This window comes from Physeter macrocephalus, chromosome 6, assembly GCF_002837175.3.
Source record: "Physeter macrocephalus isolate SW-GA chromosome 6, ASM283717v5, whole genome shotgun sequence".
Lineage (NCBI taxonomy): Eukaryota > Metazoa > Chordata > Mammalia > Artiodactyla > Physeteridae > Physeter > Physeter macrocephalus.
The window spans coordinates 58,022,293-58,045,185 of record NC_041219.1 but is presented as its reverse complement, the minus strand read 5'-3'; the positions used below and the strand labels follow the sequence as shown (position 1 = coordinate 58,045,185).

The window sequence follows — 22,893 nt, the reverse complement described above, 5'->3', positions numbered from 1 at the left end:
TCTTCTTCCCCCAGGGTCTTGTACTGTGTCCCCCAATCATCCCTTTCTTTTCTGTCACGTCCTCTCAGACTTCTCGAGTCTCCTTTCTGAACCTTTCTCTCCAGTTCCTCCCGCTCTCTCTGCTCTAGTCCACGTTTCTAGACCCTAGTTCCCTGCGCAGCACCCCACCACCTCCTGTGGCCCCAGGCCCACCTTTCCCTCCTCTGCAGGCTGTCCTTCCCATGGGCTCCCGCCTGCTGCCCATCCAGCTGCCCTGCCTTCTCTTGTCTCCTGGCAGTAAATCACCCGGTCCGGTCCAGACTCCCTCAGGGACTAGCTGCCTGGACTTGAGCAGGTTACATAACCCTCCGTGCCTTGCTTCTTTATCTCTAAGATGGACAGAATCGTCACTACCTCATAATGTCGTTTTGAAGATGAAATAGATAGATAGATATAATAAGTATTCCATTCATTTGTGCCTGCTCAGCACTAGATAGTCTTTTAGGTGCTGGACTTACAGCAGTGAACAAAAATCTCTGCCTTCATGGAGTCTCTATTCTAGTACAGGAACAGGGTGTAGCAAACAGAAAGCACTCAATAAACGTTAGCTTTCATTTTGTTAACAGTATCAGTAGTGGTTGTAATTGCTCAGTGGCTTCTGCATTTGGAAAACAGAGGTACGGGGAGGCTGAACGACACAGGAATGTGCTTGGGGCTGCAGCTGACCCAGCCCGGCGGGGGTGTGACAGCTAAGGGACCAAGCTCAGCCTGGAGCCGGAGGGGAAACAGGAGGTGTGCGGTGCTGGGTGAGGCTGTCCGCGGGCTTTCCGGCTGCCCGCCACTCCACGGGCAATGCAGGGAGCTGTGTGTGTGTGGCGGGGGGGCGTGGAGGGGCGGGAAGAATGCAGGAGAGACTGTACCAGAGCCCATGAGATCTTGCTGCTCTCAAAGAGCTGACAGTCTTGGAGCCAAGACAGCTTACAGCAAAAAATGAGTTTAGAGCACTCTGGGGGAAAATGCCCACGGAAGCATTGCGATGTGGTGCCCTGGAGCACCCATGGGAGGCAGAACCGGGAGGGGCGTGAGTGCCGTCCAGCTGGCTGCCTTTTCTGCTCGGCGATCTCAGCTCCAGCGTCCGTGCTCCCTGCAGAGACGCAGGGTCCGCAGTCGCCCGTCTCTGACCCAACTGAGAGCACAAGCCATGTATCCCTGCGGGACCTGCGCCTCTACTGCGCTCCTTAACTGTTCGTTGAATGAATAAAGGATGGAATGAGGCACGAAATGCCTCATAGAAGAGTGGTTTGGGAGCTGAGATTTAAAGCCACCGACTGGCAGCAGGCTGGAAAGAAGGGGGACTGGTTTGAGGTAGAGCGGAGGAACGGAGAGATGGGATTTTGTGTTGGGGGCTGGCGGTGGCAGGAGGCCGAGCACCTAGGCCGCAGGGGCAGGAGCCTGCTGAGGACCGAGAAGACGCGAAGACGCGAGAAAGAGAGAATTGGAGGAAGTGGGGGAGGGATGGCGAGAGAATCCTGACTGTGGTCCCAGGCAGAGGAATTCATTCATTCATCCATTCATTCATCAATGGTTCTCTCAGGGCCGCTGCGCCTGGGCACGTGTCCAGAATAGCAGTGAGGAACCTCTGCAGGTTCTCCTTCAGGGAAAGAGTGACCCATGGAAATGATGTTTGAGGTCCGGCCCCGGAAAGGAAGATTCCCCCACCTGTGGGTGCAAGTTGAAGCTTGATGCAGATAAGAGAGCGTGTAGGATGGATTGGAGCAGGAGAAAGGCGGGAAGATGGTTGCAGTGATCTGGGTGTGAGGCGACCCCTGGGCTTGGGAAGGATTGAGAGATGACAGGGGAGGTCTGGCAAGATGGACTACAGACTGGATGGCAGCACAGGAGGGGTGGGGGCCTTGAGGAGAGAAGGGTGGCAAAGAGAAGTTGATGGTGTGACATTTGTCCAGGTCAGGAGGTCGATGGATTTCCTTTGGGGCATGTTGAGGGTCTGGAGAATAGCCAAGTGAAGTGGCATCTAACAGGCTAGAGCAGAGGTTCTCAGACTCACATCTGCCTCTGTGTCGTTCGTAAGTGACACAAAACCTTCACTCACCAGGGATGCTCAAAAGGAGAGGAAGGCTTGTCGGCATCTCCTGTGAGGGTGTTTGCGATTGTGCATGTGTGTGGGAAGGAGAGGGGAGCTCTCCCCTGGAGACAAATATATGCCTACAGGGAGGCACTGACTCCCATCTTCCCACTTTGGTTTTCACTGGCCTTGACTGGAGTGCAAGACAGATAGTCATGAAATCACCCAATCAAACCACATTTATTTCCCTCTTCCAGTTCTGGGTGCGGAGGATTAGACATTATCTCTGACCAAAACACTCTTTCTCATCTCTCATCACATAGTTTATGGTCTGTTTGCGGAGATCATATCTACTCACCCGAGGTAGTTATGGTAAGAGCCCAAAATAGGTATAGTTAATTCACATTTTTAAAGTTCACAGGGTGGGTGTGTATCTCATGAGCTGGAGAGGGGGGAAGCCTCATTAATGGGGGGCTTCCGTGGAGGGAGGCCGGGTCTCAACTGGGCCTTGGAGGAGAAGCTGTCGTGAGCTCCCCAAAGATTTTGGCATCAAATGAACACAAGACGTTTTAACTGAATGAACAGATTAACGCAGGACAGGACAGCGAGGCTGCTGGGTGGGAGCTAGACCACAGGGTCGCTCTGCTGTCTGCTCCTCCGCCCCCAAGCTGCGGCCCCAGCTCAGGAAGTCACACTTAAAAGCCTCCCTAGGCGGAAGTTATGGGGGAGTTGGAGGGGTGCTGGGCCACCCCTTCAACTGTCTCTCCACAGGCAGCCCAGCTTCCTGCCCTTCCCCTGCTCCAGGCCACGGGCACTCAGGCTGCCTGGGGTCTGGGCGCTCAGAGAGTTCACCTCCTATTTCCGCCGTTTTGCCGCAAGATGCAGCGGCTAAGCACTGGAGCCAGCCAGTGCCAAGGTATGGTGCCTGCTGGCTCCTGGGGTCGGAGGGGGCTGGCTCGGGGGGCTGCTGGGGAGAGGGGGACCCGGGGAAATGGCGCTGCTTGTCTTACATCCCGTCTTGCTCGCTCCCTCCCGGAACGGGATGCTCAGGGCTCTGGAGTTTGGCCTGTGCTGCCAGTGGGCTTGTGGGAGGGGGATGTGGAGCCTCAGAACTGGCCGCATTTCCTAAGGATTGATTGAGGACCCCAGGGAGGTGCCCAGGCCCAACCCAGCTGGCCAGAACCAGTCAGGCTGTGGGAAGGCAGTGAACCCGGGTGGGAGGGCAGCCTTGGTTTGCTCCCTTCTGGAACTGGGAAGTGTCAGGGGGGCTCACGTGAGAACCCAGGGAAAGGACAAACCCGCAGAGAGACTGGTTGAACCAGGAGGAGGAGCCTGGGCGGGGCTGGGTCTAAAGGAAGGATGCTGAGGGGTGGGAAGGAGCTGAGTGGCCCTCAGGGAGGGGCGGGTAGTGACCCGATGGGAGGAAGCAAGGGGTCGGCCGAGACTTCCCTTTGGGATGGAATGGCGTAGGGAGCCATTTCCCCGAAAAAGTGGGCCACGAGGGACTGAGGCCCATTGCCTGGCTCCTGGGAGGAGGAGGGGAGGAAAGGGGGCTCTGAGTGGGGATTGGAGGGAGAGACTGGCCCACAGGAGGAGGGGATCCTATCGGGTCCCAATTGCGGGCTGGTCCCTTCAGCTTTTCTGCTGACTCATGACCCTTGAGGAGCTGGGGAAGCTGCTGGTTCCCTCTCCCTCCCCTAGATTCCCTCCCTCCCTCTGGCCTGAGTCACCGGGCAGAGCTGCTGGGAAAAGATTTCCCTTTCCCGGATCTGACTTAACCCCCAAAGTGCTGGAGATCGCGGTGGGAGGCACGTGGCCTAAGAAGGCACCTCTCCCTCCTTCCTGGGAAGGACCGCCCCCCCCCACCCCAACCTGCCGCCGTTCTTTTTCCTGATGCTGTCTCTGCCGGTTGGCTCTGCTCCCAGCCGCCTGGATGGAATTCCAAGTGCCAGTGACCTTAGGTGCTGTGAGCCCTTCTTCGGGGAAAGGAACCACACTTTCAGGACTGGGAAGCCCTTCCCATAAACACTCCAAACTTTTCCTGTTGCTCTGGAAGCCTCAGCCCTGTTCTCAGGGGAGGTGGCACAGCGCTGGAGTGGCCAGGGAAGGGTGCTGCCTCCGGGTGGGGAGGGCGCCCTATGCCCCTGGGGGGTGGCAGCTGGGTTTCTGAGTGTGGCTTCCCCTGTCTGGGGCTGGGGCGGGGGCTTGGGCTTCCGGGGCTGCTGCAGCGACACCTAGCGGGGGACTGGGGCGTGACCTGCCTACGGCCTTGGGCTACCAGGCCCTCCTGTCCTGGGCTGGGGTTTCTGGGATCTGATTAGCCTGTTGCTCCCAAAGTTTAACGTCCTTGGAGGACATCCTCTTATCTTTACATAAGACGGCCTTTGTAGCAGAGAAAACAAAATCAAGGCCCAGGGAAAGCCAGGAAGAGGCTGGGAGGAGGTGAAACAGCAAAGTCTGGGTTGGAGCTCAACAGAGCCTCTGGCTGTGCCGTCCCAACTCTGAAGCCAGGGCTGGACGAGTGATTCCGGGGCGGGGCGCCCGGCCTGGGGCCGGAAAACAGGCTCCCGGGACACCCCGATGTGCAGACGGCAGAGGGACTCCCCGGCACGCCCTCAGCTCCTGGCTCGGTGGTCTTTGAGCCAGATCTCCAGCCTCCAGCCGGCTCCGATTGCATGTAACCTCCACGCCTGTGCCCACTCCCGCCCCGCCTAAACCTCATCACCTTTCTACCCCCATCCCCGATCCCGAACTTTCCCTTTTCCTCCGCTCCCCATTTGCCCTGGCCAACCGGGGGTATTTGTGCAGGTTTACTGGTGGAAGGGGATGCAGCACGGAGTCTGAGGGCAGGATCCTGGGTGAGGTTTTGGTACAGATTTACAAAGAGACTCTTCCTTTGCCTTCTACCCGCTGTCTAGGAATGGTCCCCACAGGGACATCACTCACCTCCACTCCAATCTGATGTCACAAAAAACCTTTTTAATGGCATAACGTAATTCAGGAAAGTGCACAGATCCTAACTGTTCATCTCCGTGAATGTGCACAAAGTGAATACACTGTGAACGCAGCACCCAGATGGAGAAACGCCACCCCAATCTTTAGGGCTACTCGTCGGAAGGAAGGGCCTGTTCCCAACCCAGAAAACTCCTTGAACGTCTGTTCTGTGTCCAGCACTAATAGCTGCTTTGGGGAAATAAGGATAAAATACAGCCCGTGCCTGGAGTTTACCAGCCTTGAGTTGGACGGACAGAAATGAATACACAGGACAACAAGAGAACAGTTAAGATGGCACAGTGCCGACAGCCTAGGCTTAGAGGAGAACGTGGCGTGTGAGTGGCCTGGGGAGAATGTTCCGCTGAGAAAAGACGAGCTGGGAAGGCTTTAGACTCCCTCCCTCTGAGACCCCACGCCTCCCTCTCCTGACGGGGCCTCCTCCATCTGACTCTTCCCCAGGTGCTCCGGGCTCTGTTGGTGGATGTGTACCCCGCGGGGATTCATGGGCTGGTCCCTCACCCTGGGGTCCGGGAGAAGAGAGAGAGTTCGTGTCCCCAAGGGAAATATAGCCACCCTCAAAACAATTCCATTTGCTGCACAAAGTGCCACAAAGGTAGGAGAAAGGGATAACCGTGGAACTCCTCAGTTAGGGGGCCCTGCTTCTTCCTTTGCTTTTTCCAGATGTTCCAGAACGCGGGGTCCCTGACTTGGCTGCCTCTCCAGGGCTGGGAGTTTCTCCCTCCTTTCCTCTCCCAGGGACTTCGGGGAGGTGCCCGGGCCATCCTGGGGCTGGGGCTCCGGGCTGCAGCCTAACCCCGACCCCCCAATCACAGGCACCTACCTGTACAATGATTGTCCGGGCCCGGGGCTGGACACGGACTGCAGGGTGTGTGCCCGCGGCACCTTTACCGCTTCGGAGAACCACCTCAGACAATGCCTGAGCTGCTCCAAGTGCCGGAAAGGTGAGTCTCAGCAGGGGGCGGGGCTCTAAACCGACTGGGTCAGGTGGGTGTTCGGAGAGGTGTGCGCATCTGTCTCCAGGGGAAGGTACGAAGCTGTGCTGCTGCGGGTGGGCAGGGATGCGTGTGCACGAATGCACGGGTGTGAGCGTGCGTTACCCAGAGAGACACACCCGGTGGGGACAGTGGGAGCTCATACCCCATCTACTCCCCTCACCAGAAATGTTCCAGGTGGAGATTGCTCCTTGCGCAGTGGACCGGGATACCGTGTGTGGCTGCAGGAAGAACCAGTATCGGAAGTATTGGAGTGAAACTCTGTTCCAGTGTCTGAACTGCAGCCTCTGCCCCAACGGCACGGTGCGCCAGTCCTGTGAGCATGGCCCTCCCGACCCGGCTGGTCACCCCGTCTCCGGAGGGTGGTCTCCAGCTTGCTGCACTGCTGCCCCTCTCAGTCCTCCCTCCAGCCCTCGGGGCGCTGGGCCGTCCTCCTTCAGCTGTGCCGCATCTCTCCCTACAGGCAAGGAGAGACAGGACACCATCTGCGACTGCCACGTGAGGTTCTTTCGGAGAGATGCTGAGTGCGTCTCCTGTGCTCAGTGAGTACTTCTGCCAGCTGCTGGGCACTGGATCGGGACGGGAGGGGGAGACTGTGGGAGGTGCTCTGGCTCCTGTGCTCAGTGAGTACTTCTGCCAGCTGCTGGGCACTGGATCGGGACGGGAGGGGGAGACTGTGGGAGGTGCTCTGGCTCCTGTGCTCAGTGAGTACTTCTGCCAGCTGCTGGGCACTGGATCGGGACGGGAGGGGGAGACTGTGGGAGGTGCTCTGGCTCCTGTGCTCAGTGAGTACTTCTGCCAGCTGCTGGGCACTGGATCGGGACGGGAGGGGGAGACTGTGGGAGGTGCTCTGGCTCCTGTGCTCAGTGAGTACTTCTGCCAGCTGCTGGGCACTGGATCGGGACGGGAGGGGGAGACTGTGGGAGGTGCTCTGGCTCCTGTGCTCAGTGAGTACTTCTGCCAGCTGCTGGGCACTGGATCGGGACGGGAGGGGGAGACTGTGGGAGGTGCTCTGGCTCCTGTGCTCAGTGAGTACTTCTGCCAGCTGCTGGGCACTGGATCGGGACGGGAGGGGGAGACTGTGGGAGGTGCTCTGGCTCCTGTGCTCAGTGAGTACTTCTGCCAGCTGCTGGGCACTGGATCGGGACGGGAGGGGGAGACTGTGGGAGGTGCTCTGGCTCCTGTGCTCAGTGAGTACTTCTGCCAGCTGCTGGGCACTGGATCGGGACGGGAGGGGGAGACTGTGGGAGGTGCTCTGGCTCCTGTGCTCAGTGAGTACTTCTGCCAGCTGCTGGGCACTGGATCGGGACGGGAGGGGGAGACTGTGGGAGGTGCTCTGGCTCCTGTGCTCAGTGAGTACTTCTGCCAGCTGCTGGGCACTGGATCGGGACGGGAGGGGGAGACTGTGGGAGGTGCTCTGGCTCCTGTGCTCAGTGAGTACTTCTGCCAGCTGCTGGGCACTGGATCGGGACGGGAGGGGGAGACTGTGGGAGGTGCTCTGGCTCCTGTGCTCAGTGAGTACTTCTGCCAGCTGCTGGGCACTGGATCGGGACGGGAGGGGGAGACTGTGGGAGGTGCTCTGGCTCCTGTGCTCAGTGAGTACTTCTGCCAGCTGCTGGGCACTGGATCGGGACGGGAGGGGGAGACTGTGGGAGGTGCTCTGGCTCCTGTGCTCAGTGAGTACTTCTGCCAGCTGCTGGGCACTGGATCGGGACGGGAGGGGGAGACTGTGGGAGGTGCTCTGGCTCCTGTGCTCAGTGAGTACTTCTGCCAGCTGCTGGGCACTGGATCGGGACGGGAGGGGGAGACTGTGGGAGGTGCTCTGGCTCCTGTGCTCAGTGAGTACTTCTGCCAGCTGCTGGGCACTGGATCGGGACGGGAGGGGGAGACTGTGGGAGGTGCTCTGGCTCCTGTGCTCAGTGAGTACTTCTGCCAGCTGCTGGGCACTGGATCGGGACGGGAGGGGGAGACTGTGGGAGGTGCTCTGGCTCCTGTGCTCAGTGAGTACTTCTGCCAGCTGCTGGGCACTGGATCGGGACGGGAGGGGGAGACTGTGGGAGGTGCTCTGGCTCCTGTGCTCAGTGAGTACTTCTGCCAGCTGCTGGGCACTGGATCGGGACGGGAGGGGGAGACTGTGGGAGGTGCTCTGGCTCCTGTGCTCAGTGAGTACTTCTGCCAGCTGCTGGGCACTGGATCGGGACGGGAGGGGGAGACTGTGGGAGGTGCTCTGGCTCCTGTGCTCAGTGAGTACTTCTGCCAGCTGCTGGGCACTGGATCGGGACGGGAGGGGGAGACTGTGGGAGGTGCTCTGGCTCCTGTGCTCAGTGAGTACTTCTGCCAGCTGCTGGGCACTGGATCGGGACGGGAGGGGGAGACTGTGGGAGGTGCTCTGGCTCCTGTGCTCAGTGAGTACTTCTGCCAGCTGCTGGGCACTGGATCGGGACGGGAGGGGGAGACTGTGGGAGGTGCTCTGGCTCCTGTGCTCAGTGAGTACTTCTGCCAGCTGCTGGGCACTGGATCGGGACGGGAGGGGGAGACTGTGGGAGGTGCTCTGGCTCCTGTGCTCAGTGAGTACTTCTGCCAGCTGCTGGGCACTGGATCGGGACGGGAGGGGGGGACTGTGGGAGGTGCTCTGGCTCCTGTGCTCAGTGAGTACTTCTGCCAGCTGCTGGGCACTGGATCGGGACGGGAGGGGGAGACTGTGGGAGGTGCTCTGGCTCCTGTGCTCAGTGAGTACTTCTGCCAGCTGCTGGGCACTGGATCGGGACGGGAGGGGGAGACTGGATGGGAGACACTTCATGTCAAGATACCAGACGGTCCTCCCTGCCCCCAACTTGTTCCTAAAATCTCATGAAGTCTCTGTGGATAGAGGCGCATACCCGCAAGGACTTGACGTTCTTTTTATTTTTTTATTTTTATTTATTTATTTATTTATTTATTTTGCGGTACGCGGGCCTCTCACCGCCGTGGCCTCTCCCGTTGCGGAGCGCAGGCTCCGGACGCGCAGGCTCAGCGGCCGTGGCTCACGGGCCCAGCCGCTCCGCGGCACGCGGGATCCTCCCGGACCGGGGCGCGAACCCGTGTCCCCTGCATCGGCAGGCGGACGCGCAACCACTGCGCCACCAGGGAAGCCCTGAAGTTCTTTTTAGACGTTCAGATGTTTTTGGGAAGACGTTCAGATTCTTGGGCAACAGGCCCTACTATGGATTCTAGGAATACACTTTTACACGTCTGAAATCATACTGCATCTTACAACAGTTGACGGTGTATCACAGTTCAGTTGGCACCTGCCCGTGTGTGTGTGTGTGTGTGTGTGTGTGTAGGATGTAAATCGTAATGTCTCTGATTATTGATCTTAGGTTTAATGCAGTATGCACTTTCCTCCCCAGTCCCTTTGACCACACCTCCTCACTCCTTCGGGCTCTGCAGAGGCTGTTCTTGCACACTTGCTTGCAAAGAGGAAACTGAGGGTTCTAAAGTTGAATTGCCCTGGGTTTACATCTCAGGCTAGCCACATATTAGCTGTGTGAGCTTGGGCAAGTGACTTAACATCTCTGAGCCTTAGTTGTTTTTACCTTTAAAGTAAGGATAATGACATCAGGTTGGCAAAGTTGTAAGCACCACAAAAAATAGCCACAAAGTGTCTGACAAGAAACTATGCTCTTTTTCCCACTAGTCTCTTCCCCTTTAAAGCACTTCTACACCCCTTCCATGTGGTTCTCACCATGAGCTTGTGAGGTGGGCAAAATGACCTCTCCCTGCTTTCAGATTCCTGCTGGGAACTCACCTCCTCAAGTTCCTTCTAGGACCCCTGATGTAGTTCTCATTAGTCCATGCTGCCCAGTGCCAGCTCCCCAAACGGGAAGATGCGCTTGTTCTAGAGTGTTCTCTGGCTGCCCCTGGCCAGATGTGTTTTTTAATTGTTCACATGCATGCTAGACCCCTCTCTCAAAGTTAGGTGTTGTCACCAGCAGTGTCATCTAGAGAAAAAGCTCTTTAACCTCTGTTTTTCACTGGATTCTCCTCAGTAAAACAGTGATAAAATAACAATTCAATGACAGCATTTATCGAGGGCTTACTGTATGTCAGGCATAATTATCTCACTTAATCCTCAATCTTTTTTTTTTTTTTTTTTTTTTTTTTGTGGTACGCGGGCCTCCCTCTGTTGCGGCCTCTCCCGTTGCGGAGCACAGGCTCCGGACGCGCAGGCTCAGCGGCCACGGCTCACGGGCCCAGCCGCCCCGCGGCATGTGGGATCCTCCCGGACCGGGGCGCGAACCCGGTTCCCCTGCATCGGCAGGCGGACGCGCAACCACTGCGCCACCAGGGAAGCCCCAATCCTCAATCTTGACAGTGGGTAGGATCCCTGTTTTACTGATGAGGAAACTGAGGCTTACAGGTGAAGTGACTTGCCTGGAGTCACGCTGCTAGCCAATGAATGGGGCTGGAATTTATACCTGACTCTGACCGCTTTTAACTCTTTTTCTACATAGCTTCTTCAAGATCAAATCCAGCTCTAAAATGAAATGATATGGGGATTAACTAATGTTTCTTTCCTCCACATCAATTCCCAAGATAGGATTAATTTCCATTATATCAAGAGATAGCTAAAATATTTGTAAAGCTAAGAATTTCCAACGATCTGTGTGGTTGTTTTTTCTTTTTTTCCTGTATTCCTCTTACGGTGGGCCCCTACTCACCAGCACTCTCTCTTCTTTTAGCTGTAAGAACACGGAGTGCGAGAAGTTATGTCCAGCTCGACCTGTAACTAGTAACCGCCCTCAGGACCCAGGTGAGGAGAATTATCCTGGTGCCCACGCCCGTGGACCCTTTCCTAGTCATGCCCCTCCCCACCCATCCTACGCTGCTACCTCCAGAGCCCCTCTCCTCTGACCACAATCTGCTCTGTTTGCAGGCACCACAGTACTGTTGCCCCTGGTGATCATCTTTGGTCTTTGCCTGGCATCCTTCCTCCTCATTGTTTTAGCATGCCGCTACCAGCGCTGGAAGCCCAAGCTCTACTCCATCAGTGAGTGGGGACTTTGGGAAGGGAAAGGGTGCTGGTAGGAATGCAGGAGGAGGCTTCAGAGGAGGCGGGAGGGAGGGATGCACAGGCGTGGAGGGAGATGAGGAGTGTCCCCTTAGTTCGCTGGCGAGGACCCCGCTGGCACGAGGTGGTCTTGGACGGCTGGTGAGAGCTCATACTGCATCAGTAGCTCTCTCGTCCCTGGGGCCACATAGGCCCTGAAGCATGTCACCACAAGTACCCACCGCCAGCCCCATGATGGGTGCCAGGGTTGAGAGAGGAAGTGAAATCTGTGACACTTTGTTTCTTTTTTCTCAGTTTGTGGGCAGTCGGCTCCTGTAAAGGAGGTAAGATGAAACCGGGGAGCTACCCGCAGGCTTCCCTGACTGTCCATTGTCATCTTGTAACACCCAAATCACCCGGAGTCACTCTTCGTCCTGGGGCTCCCCTGATTCCCTCTAGCCCCAACTCCCATCCGGAATCCAGAAGAAGGAGGGCTGGGGCTGTTTTTCCTCTTCCCCGCTAATGCTGTGCCTTCCCTCTCTCTCTCTCAGGGGGAGCCAGAGCCCCTGGCCCCGGCCCCAAGCTTCAGTCCCATCCCGAGCTTCAGTCCTGCCTCCAGTCCCACCTACACCCCCTGTGACCCCCTGTGGTCCAACTTCAGAGTCACATCACTCCCCAGAGAGATGGCCCCGCCCCACCAAGGGGCTGGCCCCATCCTCCCTGCGCCTCCAGCCTCCACCCCCGTCCCCACCCCTGTGCAGAAGTGGGAGGCCGGCGCCCCCAGTGCCCCCGCTCCGCTCTTAGATGGTGAGTTCCTCATTCATCCTCGCAGGGAATCCCGCCGGGGAGGCGGGTGGGCGGGGCGCCCGGGGCGAGTGGGCGGGGGCCGGGCGGGGCGGGCCGCCGCTCCGGGCTCACCGCGCCGCCTCCCGGCAGCCGACCCCGCGACACTGTACGCCGTGGTGGACGGCGTGCCCCCGTTGCGCTGGAAGGAGTTCGTGCGGCGGCTGGGGCTGAGTGATCACGAAATCGAGCGGCTGGAGCTGCAGAACTTGCGCTGCCTGCGCGAGGCGCAGTACAGCATGCTGGCGGCCTGGCGGCGGCGCACCCCGCGGCGCGAAGCCACGCTGGAGCTGCTGGGCCGCGTGCTCCGCGACATGGACCTGCTCGGCTGCCTGGAGGACATCGAGGAAGCGCTGGGCGGCCCCGCCCCCCTCGCGCCCGAGCCCCGCCTTCCCCGATGAGGCCACGCCCCGGGCCCTGCGGGCAGCCCTGAGATGGCTGCTTCCTGCCCCAGGCAGCCTGGAAGGACCTGCGAGATGCCCTCTGGACCCGCGTTTTTCTGGAGGGGAAGGGTCTTGGCGGAGCAGGCATGATCTGGCAGCCACTTAACCTGGTGCTACTCCCTCAGTGTATATAGCCTTTCTCAGCTGCCTGAGCACTGCCAGCGGGTGAGCTGTGTGTAGTGTGTGTGTCAGAGTGTGTGTGTCTGTGTGATGTGGAGTGTGCGTACTCGTGAGAGAGGCTGAGTGTGCCAGGAGCCCAGGCGGTGGCTGCGGGGATGAGGGGCGCCATGCCTCATTGCCCATTTTGGACTTGGAGAACACAGCAAGGCTGCTTGGGGGCCCCTGGTTGGTCCCTGAGCCTGTTTCACAGTAGCTAAGCAATCTTTGTATCCATTATGTACACTAATAGAACCTTTGTCCCCCTGCCTGGACAAGCACAGAGTAAGCCGAAGTGTCCCAAGGCAGGGGAGGCACAGAACACAGGGCCCTCGCGCTGGAGCTGTGGACTTTTGTAAATACACTAAAAGCCCGGAATTAAAGCTCTGCCCCTGGAAGGAGTGGCCTTTCTGCGTGGTGCGTGTGGGAGGCGGGGCCAGAGCCGTGATCCTGGCCGGGGGCGGGGATACCTCACCCTCGTGCAGCCCACTAACAGAGGAGTCACCTGTGCTCAGTCTGTGACTCCTCACCCCCCAGGTTCTCTCTGCTCCGTCCTCATCTCGTGCTGGTTGGACGGCCATCTTTATGCACAGCTTTATGTGGGACTCTGGAGGGTCTGTGACACATCAGTGTACAGCTCTTGACCCCCAAAGTCCTCAGAGCAGGAAGGGCAGGGTGCCTGGGTAAGTGTCCTTGAGGTAGAATCCAGGGGTGGAGGTGGTGACCAGCACTCTTAGGGAGGTATTCCCTCACACCTCTCTGCAAAGGCAAGAGGCAGGTGTCAGGTAGGCAGACACGGGTTGAAGAGGGAGGCTAAAGGCCCCTCCCCGCCATGACCCCCCTCTGGTCCTGCCCTCCTGTGTTGACCCGCCCGCCCCCCCCCCCCCCCGGCCCTGGCTCCATACTGGCCTTCCTCTCCGCTCCATCCCACGCCAGCTTCCCTTCTGCACTTACGATGTGGACAGGGGCGTGTCCAAGTGTATGACGTGAAGGCCCCGCATCCTCTGCAGCTGGACCCGAGTCAGCTTCCGAGGTCTGCTGTCCCCAGGCTCGGGGACTCTCTCGATCCTTTGGCTGGCCAGTTCCTCCCGGATCTCTCGGAGCATGTCCTCGGCCCGGAGCGGGTGAGGGGAGGGGCTGTGGCCGGGTCCCAGGAAGGGCCCCTCTTCTTCCTCGTCCCCTGAGGATCCCCAGGGGCTTTCCCCAGCAGAGTCCGTGTGGGTCGGGGAGGGGGAGAGCTGCCCCCGAAGTCGGGCCCTATGTAAGGCTTCCACTACCACATTCTCTCCAACCGAGGTCCCGTCTTCTTCCTCAGACGAGGTCGGTGGGTCTCCCCTGGGAAGGCTGCCTCCTTTCTGGACACTTTCCTCTGGCAGTTCAGGGGCGCTTCGGCGTTGGGGAGCTTGGGGGTCAGGAGGCTGGGGATGCAAAGGAACATCTCGGAGGTCCAGGGTGGAGGAGGTGCGGCGAGGGTCCCGCCGAAGGGCCCTGGAGCGTAGACGGTTTGGCAGGAAGTGGGGCGCCCTGGGGGAGCCTGGGACCAGAGTGCCATAGCCAGAGTCCGAGGCATCATCTGGTACAGAGGGAGCATCTTCATCTGTGTCTTCTGTCACCACCAGCTGGGGGATGACGGTCGAGGACTCGGGATTCCTACAGTTACTAGCAGATGGTCAGAGTCAGATGCTGAGGGGTCAAGTTCAAGTCCAGGGAGTCTCCCTTGATCCCTCCATCCAGAAATGGGCCCTCCTCCAAACTTATTTTGGTATCACTTTTACACTGCACTGATTGTTTTTCTCATCTCACTGGCTAGACTGTAAGCTCCTTTAAGGCATTTTAGCCCCTGCACTCAGTCCAGAAACTTGTTATCAAGTATTTGCTGAGTGCTTCCTGAGCTCCCCTGTGGTTATCCCCCAGTGATGGAGTCTTTTGTTCTCTATAACCATGCTGCTCAACAGCTGTGTTATTTTGGGTGAAACTCTCACGCTCTCTGGGGATTTGAACTAGCCGGGTCCCTGCAGCTCTGACATTCCGCAAACCCATACTGGCCTTCACTCTCCATCCCTGGCCTGGGGAACCTGATTGTCTCAGGGAATGTGTGCCTCTCGTGCCTGTTTCCTTCACCCTGTGCCAGCCCTAGGCTGGCTAACCCCATGGGCTGTCTCATGTGGCCTTTTGAACGGCTGGTGTCAACCTGTAGCCTGGGTTCCTCAGTCTGGTCCCGGTCCCCCCAAACGCTGTAATGCCATTTCCCAACCTCGTGGGCTCCTCGGCCCTCCCTCCCTGCCTGCAGCCCCCCTCCTCTGGGAGGCCTTGTACGCCCTGTAGGTCTTACCTTCCCTCTGTGCTGCTCTCAGAGCCTTCTTCGGAAGGCGTGGAGGGCCTGGGGCCTGGGCCCCCCCCGTCCCGGTGCTGATAGAGGGCCAGGAGCTCCCTCTTCTGCTGGGGGCACTCTGCTTTCAGCTTTTGCAGGGTGACCTGGGGTGGGGATACTTTCATTAGGAGCTCTCATTTATTGAGCACCTGCTGTATGCCAGGCACCATGCTAAGCGCTTTACATACATTATCTTGCTTCATCTTCACCACCGCGCTATGAAGCAGATTTTTTTGCTCCTACTTTACTCCTGAGAAACAGAGACTCTGAGGTTAAGTAACTGCCAAGGTCATGCCACGGGAAAGTAGGAAGGAGCCAGTATTTGAACTCTTGAGCTGGTCCTAGGATGCGTGGGGTAAACATAAGGCCCCTTTTCCTATCTGTACATTCTTCCTGCCTCTCACATCGCCTTGGCAAGCCAAGGTCTGGTCTGTTTCTTCCTTCAGGAAGTCCTCCCTGATTGGTGGTGATGGTGGCATAATTGCTCTGAATGATGCTGGGCCCTCAGGTTACTCCTTCTCCTACCACCAGGGCGGGCAGGGGCAGGCTTTGTCCTGGGTTGAGGACTCTGTTGTCCTTCAGAGTTGACAACAAGACCATCCCAAAAGGAATGGAGAGAGGATACATTATATTTTGTCTTCCTTAGCATTTTCATACAGGCGCCACCGGAATAAAATAGTGATATCTGAGAAGTGGTTTAAAAAGCACCTCTACGTTGCAGGCGGTCATTTGACACATACCATCACCCTGCAGTATATTAGCCAATTTTACAGATGGGAAAACAAGACTTAGAAAGATGAGTGGACTTGATCCAGGGCGCCTTCCTCTGTGAGTCCTAGTTCAGTAACTGCACTATTTTTCAAGGGCAGCCTTAGAAAGGGTCAGGAATTACCAAAGGACAACTTTCTCTTGGGGGAGGGGAGGGATGGCAAGGGAACCCTTGGAGAGGCCAAAGGCGGAGGCTTGGCAAAAAGAGGTGGTGGAGGCTACTGGGGGCGGAGCTGATACCAGCACTGGCTGGAATGGCCTTATCATTGTACACATATTGAAGTACTTTCATGCTGGTGAGCAAAGGGCTACTGCCCAAGCCTCCCACCTTCCTTCGCCAGGACTACCCTGCCCCCCAAGAGCCAGCAGCAGAGGGAAAACATCTGGCACAGCAGGGGGCCTCTAGGACCGCCCCCCACCCCCACCCCCACCCTCCCCACCCGCTCCCCAAGCTCTACTCTGATTGGTTGATGCCCATGCCATTCTGGTTATTAAGTAATTTGAATATCCCCCTCCCCCCACCCCCTTCAGGTATATGAACCAGCAATTCTTAGGCAACTCTGGACCTTCCCAAAGCCTCTCCAGAAACACAACGGGGTGGTGGGTAGCTGGGTCTGTACAAGAGACATGTTGGAGAAAAGGATGCACAGGGACAGGAAAATGACCTCAGGCTTGTATTTCCAATTTTCCTGCCCTGGCTTCCCAGTCAGTCTCATGCAAGGATTCTTAGCAGTCTCACAAGACTTGCTCTGTTGGCCAGAACCAGGGATGATGGTGTCTGGGGGCAGGAGAGCAGCACACCAGGCCAGGTCCTGTGACCTTTTCCGCATCTCCCAGCTGTGCAGAGTGTGGGGAGGAATAACGAGGGTGGGAGGAGCCGCTCTTGGGGTCAGGGCGGGGCTGGGGTCAGGGTGAGGCTGGGGTCAGGGCGGGGCTGGGGTCAGGGCGAGGCTGGGGTCAGGGTGAGGCCGGGGCAGCCTGCTGAGATGCCCTTTGGCCCCATGTGACCCAAGTTCAAGTTTATCTTTGGGATGTCCAGGATAGAGATGGTGTGCGGAGGAAAAGAACTGGGAGGAAGGCGGCTGGGGGGCGGTCTGGAAGGAACGTCTGTCCCATACAAGCATCTCCACTAAACTCTCCCGTGGGCCCACCTGGGAAGAAGCAGGGAGGCAAGGGGGTGGGGTGGGGATGGAGGACCCGACACCTCGGGTACCAGGGACGGGGCTGTTTGAAGGGCCTCCGGCCACCCCAAAGGCTCTCTAGCAACCCTGGGAGGATTTTCACAGCTTGGGTAAGAGGAGAGACATGTTGGGGGCAGGGTGGGAAAGGAAGAGGAAACTGGTGCCTGGGCCAGAACGTGACATCCCCACAAAGCCGGGAAAAGAGAAGGCTCCCCCCACGCCATGGTTCTTCTTCCTTTGCCCTGGTGGGGAACTGAAGCCTTGGGAGGAAATGCCTCCTCTCCCTGCTGCCCCTGGAGCGGCTCCCAAATTCACCCGCTGCCCTCCCCAAGTCTCCCATCCCGGACGAAAGCCAGCTCTTGAAGGTGCCCTCGGCCAGGCACCCCTGGCCTTTAGAAGATGTTGGCATCTTCTAAAGATGACAACAATAACCGTGTACGGAACCCCCATTAAGTGCCGGGCGCGTGCCAAGCAGCTTACAAACATTACTGTCCGTCTGTCCTGCGAGGTGGTTCCCATTATCCCTGCAGTTCCCAGGTGGGGCCGGAGCTGAGAGAACTGACGCGGATAATGAGTGAGGGCTGGGCCGCCGGCCCTCCTCCGAGCCCGCCTCTTTCCTCCGTTCACCTCTTGGCCTCGTCTCTGATAGCGCCTTGTTCCCGGCACTGGTTCCTTTTCCGCTTCCCAGCCCTTAAACATGGGCATTTCCCAAGATTCAGTCTCTCCCCTCTTGAGAAGCTCATTTTCTCTAAAAGCTGAAGCCACCCAGCCAGACCCGCTAGGAATAAATCTACATATGTACGCTTCTGTAAGGCGGAGAAAAAACACTCTGACCCCTGGGATCAGTAGTATTCTACTGCCCTCTTCAGTTTACAAGGACTGGTTGCTAACTGCGAAAAGGATTCCCTAAGACTTTGGTGTGATGCAGGAGCAGGACAAACTCATTGCAAAGTTTCAGGGCTCTTGGTTTTGCAAGGGGACGCGGGGAGCTTGTGCGCTGCTTGGTTAGGTATCGGAAATGACTTCTCTACCTCAGTTAGCGTGGAGTAAAACTCCTGGGGGCTAAATTAGTTTGTGTAATAAAATACCAGCAATCTCTAGTGGTTCCCCTGGGGGTTCTAAGGAGAAGGTGGTGGGTCTCTTCTTGGGCTGGGGGGCGGTGGTGTAGAGAGGAGGCCTCACTGCACCGAGAGAGGCGTCTCGGATCCGGCGTGGAGCAGGGGTCAGGGCAGATGACCCACACCCTGTCCCCTACCTCTGGCTTCCTGGGCGCCATCACCATCTTGTTTAGGTAGCCAAGGAAATGACACCCCTGAAGGGCTGGAGGACACAAGACCTTGAGGTTCTGCCTTTCATACTTTTTTCCTTTTTTTTTTTTTTTTTTGGCAAAAAACACCCATTTATTTTTTTTTCTCGTAATTCCGAATCCTGGGGGGCGGTGGTGTAGAGAGGAGGCCTCACTGCACCGAGAGAGGCGTCTCGGATCCGGCGTGGAGCAGGGGTCAGGGCAGATGACCCACACCCTGTCCCCTACCTCTGGCTTCCTGGGCGCCATCACCATCTTGTTTAGGTAGCCAAGGAAATGACACCCCTGAAGGGCTGGAGGACACAAGACCTTGAGGTTCTGCCTTTCATACTTTTTTCCTTTTTTTTTTTTTTTTTAATGGCAAAAGCCACCTATTTATTTTTTACTCTCGTAATTCCGAATCTTTAAATACAGTGTTTAAACAGAGACTAAGCTCTGGTTTTCCTTTTCTCGAATAAGCTCTCCACATCTTGATACGATGCCATAGGTAAGACTGTGGGAAGAATGCTTAAAATTGTTTAAAAAACAAGACTACTTTTACGCATCCTCCAAAGTGTCAAAGCCCTAATTACCTAATGTGCAAACGACAAATCATTATAATCTACTCATTAAAGCAAGTCCTATGAGAAGCGCTACTTTGATTTAAACTCTTTAAAAATAGTGCAGTTGCATTCTTTAGAAATCGTCTACCCTATGATTTCTTAACTTGTTCAAAATGCCTCTTCTTTTTATAAAAACTTGAGGTATAATTGACATATTATATTAGTTTCACGTGTACAACATAATGATTCAACATTTGTGTATATAGGAAATGATCCACACAACGTCTAGTGAACATCTGTCACCGTACGTTGTTACAAACATTTTTTCCCCTGCGAAAAGAACTTTTAGGATCTGCTCTCTTAGCAATTTTCATAGTTCACCCTCATTTCTCGCCTGAACTCTAGTCTGTGTTTCCATATTTCCACAAACCCCTAAGAGCTCTCCACTTGGCTGTCTCCCATTACCTCATTTCCAAAGTGCTTCTGTTTAAAACTAAACCTTGCTACCCAGGCCCCACGCCACCCAGGAAGCAACAACTAGACAAACAGGTTTCCCTTTCTAATGATTTCAGTTGTCATTGCCAAAGCAGCCTTTCACACAGCCACCTCGGGGGCAAGTCACCCTTGTCCTTGTGGACTTGAGTTACCAAGGCACCATGTTGCCTGCTTAATCTGAATGGTTTCTTTGAATCTTCCCTATGAGACAAGGACTGTTATTATTTATATCCATTTCGCAGGTGAAGAAACGGAAGACTAGGGAGGCCACATAACTCCCCCAAGGTCACCCAGCTAGTAAGAGGCAGAGCTGGGGTCTGAACCATGGGTTCGGTAGAGGCTTCTACCGGTCTCCCTAAGGCTCACCTGTCTCTTCTTTCTTCTTCAGCTCCTTTCTTCTTCTTCTCTTTTTGCACCATGTCCCTAAGGCCATGGCACTCAGCCTCTATGTTTCATACTCCAACTAGTACGGGAAATCTCCTGCCACCAATCTCTCCCGCCCCCAGCCCACCTGTCACATGCCACCTGACAATTCAAGACAAAACACACGGATTTCACCATGGCCTTCCCTTGCTCAAGAATCTATGGTGGCTCTGGTGTCAACTTGCCAACCCAATTCAATTCAGTCTCGTTCAGTCCACACTCTTCTACAGGCCCTGGGGTCCCCTAGAACCTGGCGTCTCATCACGGGCTCCACACACAAAGCCCTTCCCTCCAGACTCAGACAGACATGCTGGTTGCCCCCCAGATAAACCCAGCCCAATTTCTCCCCTGAATCTTCTGCTGAGGGTCCTCCCCATCCTTGAAGTCCAACTCAAACCTTCCCTCTTCTTTGGCAATTCTGCTCCTGTAGTGGGTTGAATAGTGGCCCCAGAAAGATAGGTCTAGGTCCTGACCCCCAGAATCTGTGAATGTGAGTGGCCTTGTTTAGAAAAAGGGTCTTTGCAGATGTGCATAGATCCTCAGTGCAGGATCTCAAGATGAGGTCATCCTGGATTTGGGTTAATGACCGGTGTCTTTCTAAGAGACAGGAAAGGGAGATTGGGACACAGAGACACATGGAGAGGAAGACCACGTGAAGATAGGGGCAGAGAGTGGAGTGATGCTGCCATAGGCTAAGGAACACCTGGAGCCCCCAGGAGCTGGAAGAGGCCGGGAAGGATGCTCCCCTAGAGCTATGGAGAGGAAGCATTGCCCGGCTGACATGTTGATTTTCAACTTCCGGCCTCCAGAACTGTGAGAGAATACGTTTCTGTTGCTTTAAGGCACCAAGCAGTAACCAATATGGCTCCATTCGGGTCTCCCTTCTTTTGCACTCCTTCGGCTTTTGTTGCATAAATCTGCCCCCCCCACCCCTGCCCTGTCACTCCACTCCGCTAGTTAACATTTTTACTGCCTCTGTGTCATTTACAGGAAAGAGTTCAAGTTCCCCAGCACGGCATCCAGGGATGGGCATGATCTGGTGGCACCTCCCTCCTGGCCTCTCTGCCGTTGTGCTGCCCTTGTGCTTGATGCCCTGGTAACGCCAACCGCTCAGCTGATGGTGCACTCAACACACACAACTGCTTCCGATTCCCGACCTTCGCACACTCTGCTCTCCAGCTGGAACGCCCTTCCTGCCCACCTTGTTCCCCTGACGCGCTCCTAGATATCCGCCCGCGGTGCTCAGAAAGTAGCTCCTCTGTGAAGCCTTCTCTGTCCCCTGAAGCATCCCTGTCCTCTGCACAGTCCCTCTCCCAACCAACCCACCAGACAGAGTGAACCACTCCCTTCCCTGTCCTAGCTCCATTCCGTCCACACGTTTCTGTTATTTGTATACTTGTTTGTCTAGCTAGGCTGCAGCATGTATTCTGTGAGGGCAGAAATGGCGTTATATTCTTTTCTGATTCCCCAGCACCCAGCCTGTGCACACCCAGCAGGTGCCCCGTTCACGTTTGCTGAACGGAAGCTCAAGTTCAGCAGTTAATTGTTTCACAGCCTCGAAACCTTCAGGGGAGGCTGTCTTGGCTCTCCCAGGGACTGGTACCCTAGCTGGCCAAAGGCTTTCTTCTGTGCTCTTTTTTTTTATACTTTTTTTTTTTGGCCACACCATGCAGCTTGCAGGATCTTAGTTCCCTGACCAGGGATTGAACCTGCACCCTCGGCAGTGAAAGCGTGGAGTCCTAACCACTGGACCGTCAGGGAAGTCCCTCTTCCATGCTCTTAAGGTTGGTCAAGGCTGTGTCTCCCTCTCGAGGGTGCACCGGAGGGGCAGGAGGTCCGGTCTGAAGCTGTGTGCACCCCACCCTCTCTCTCCCCATCCTCCACTCTTGTGTGCACCGGATCTGAGCTCCGGGGCCCCGCCATCCCCCTGCTCCCACACCTGGCTTCACATACCTGGGCCTGCTGGGTCTTCTCCAACCACAGGGCACGGTCTGTAGCGCTGGGACAGTGCACAGTGAGGGCGCTGGAGACGACGCACTGGAATTCGGTGAGGTGGATAAGCAGGAAGCTGCCTGGGTGGAGGAGAAGGTCTGCTTCCAGGGCTGGACTTTATCTGATCCCTTTCCCAACCTCTCCTTCTCCAGCTGATGGGAAGGGAGAAGGAAAAGGTCCCCCCAGGAGAGACATACTTGGATCTCGGAGCGGTCGGCACACAAGCTTCTCCAGCATGAGGGGCGGGCGGATAACCTTGGCTTTGTCTGCCCTGCGAAGGGGCTTGGTCACCAAGAGCACATCAGAGAAGAGGAACAGGTACACATCCAGCTGGGGGCAAGCGAAGAGGGAGACGAGGGTCAGCTGGAGCGGGGGGCAGGCGGGACAGGGGTCGGGGCTCACGCATGGGTGTGTGGGCGGGTGCAGAGCTGTGGGATAGAAGAGCTGGGAGCCGTGTCGCTTTGGGCCCATCTCTCACTTTAAAGGTAGGAAAGTGGCTGACTCAGGGCCATGCCAGCAAGAAGAGCAAAGCCAGAACCACGTCCTCTTCCCAACACACACACACACAGACAAAGGCACACGCACAGACACACACACACACAGACACACACAGATACACACATAGACATACAGACACCCACAGACACACATAAATACACACAGAGACACATACAGACACACACATAGATACACACATAAACACACACACATAGACACACACAGACACACACACACACAGACACACATAGATACACACATAGACACATACAGACACACACAGAGATATACACACACAGACACACAGACAGACACACACAGACACACATAGACACACACAGACACACATAGATACACACATAGACATACAGACACCCACAGACACACATAAGTACACACAGAGACACAGAGACACACACAGAGACACATACACACACATAGATACACACAGACATACACATAGATATACACAGACACACACACAAAGACACACACAGACACACATAGACACATACACACATAGACATACAGATACACACAGAGACACATAGACACACACAGAGACACATACAGACACACACAGACACACATAGATACAGACACACACACAGACACACATAGATACACACACACAGACACACATAGATACACACACACACAGAGACAGACACAGACACACACATACAAAGGCACACAAACAGACACACATAGACACAGACACACACACAGACACATAGATACACACATAGACATACAGACACCCACAGACACACATAA

The 22,893-nt window shown here is 56.1% G+C and overlaps 2 protein-coding genes across 20 annotated transcripts in view; one reads left to right on the top strand and one right to left on the bottom strand.

The window, feature by feature from the left end:
- TNFRSF1A (TNF receptor superfamily member 1A) overlaps nt 1–21,560 on the top strand; it is a 24,012-nt gene extending 2,452 nt beyond the window's left edge. The window contains exons 2-10 of one of the 2 annotated variants that reach the window (XM_028490950.2): nt 5,516–5,669; nt 5,890–6,018; nt 6,236–6,385; nt 6,533–6,611; nt 10,791–10,861; nt 10,985–11,098; nt 11,414–11,442; nt 11,650–11,905; nt 20,617–21,560. In XM_028490950.2, the coding sequence (XP_028346751.1) occupies nt 5,516–5,669; nt 5,890–6,018; nt 6,236–6,385; nt 6,533–6,611; nt 10,791–10,861; nt 10,985–11,098; nt 11,414–11,442; nt 11,650–11,905; nt 20,617–20,726 (1,092 nt within the window). In that variant the 3' untranslated portion in view covers nt 20,727–21,560. Of the gene's footprint in view, nt 1–5,515; nt 5,670–5,889; nt 6,019–6,235; nt 6,386–6,532; nt 6,612–10,790; nt 10,862–10,984; nt 11,099–11,413; nt 11,443–11,649; nt 11,906–12,034; nt 13,248–20,616 lie in introns of those variants that run through there. The other variant, XM_024129276.3, reaches the window with a different exon arrangement.
- The window catches only part of PLEKHG6 (pleckstrin homology and RhoGEF domain containing G6), a 20,145-nt gene continuing 10,413 nt past the window's right edge, over nt 13,162–22,893 (bottom strand). For 14 of the 18 annotated variants that reach the window (XM_055085436.1, XM_055085435.1, XM_055085437.1 and 11 more), the window contains 5 exons: nt 21,816–21,948; nt 21,580–21,698; nt 14,873–15,015; nt 13,495–14,199; nt 13,162–13,299 (listed from right to left, as the gene is read on the bottom strand). In XM_055085436.1, the coding sequence (XP_054941411.1) occupies nt 13,290–13,299; nt 13,495–14,199; nt 14,873–15,015; nt 21,580–21,698; nt 21,816–21,948 (1,110 nt within the window). In that variant the 3' untranslated portion in view covers nt 13,162–13,289. Of the gene's footprint in view, nt 13,300–13,494; nt 14,200–14,872; nt 15,016–21,579; nt 21,699–21,815; nt 21,949–22,893 lie in introns of those variants that run through there. The other 4 variants (XM_055085438.1, XM_028490939.2, XM_028490941.2 and 1 more) reach the window with 2 other exon arrangements.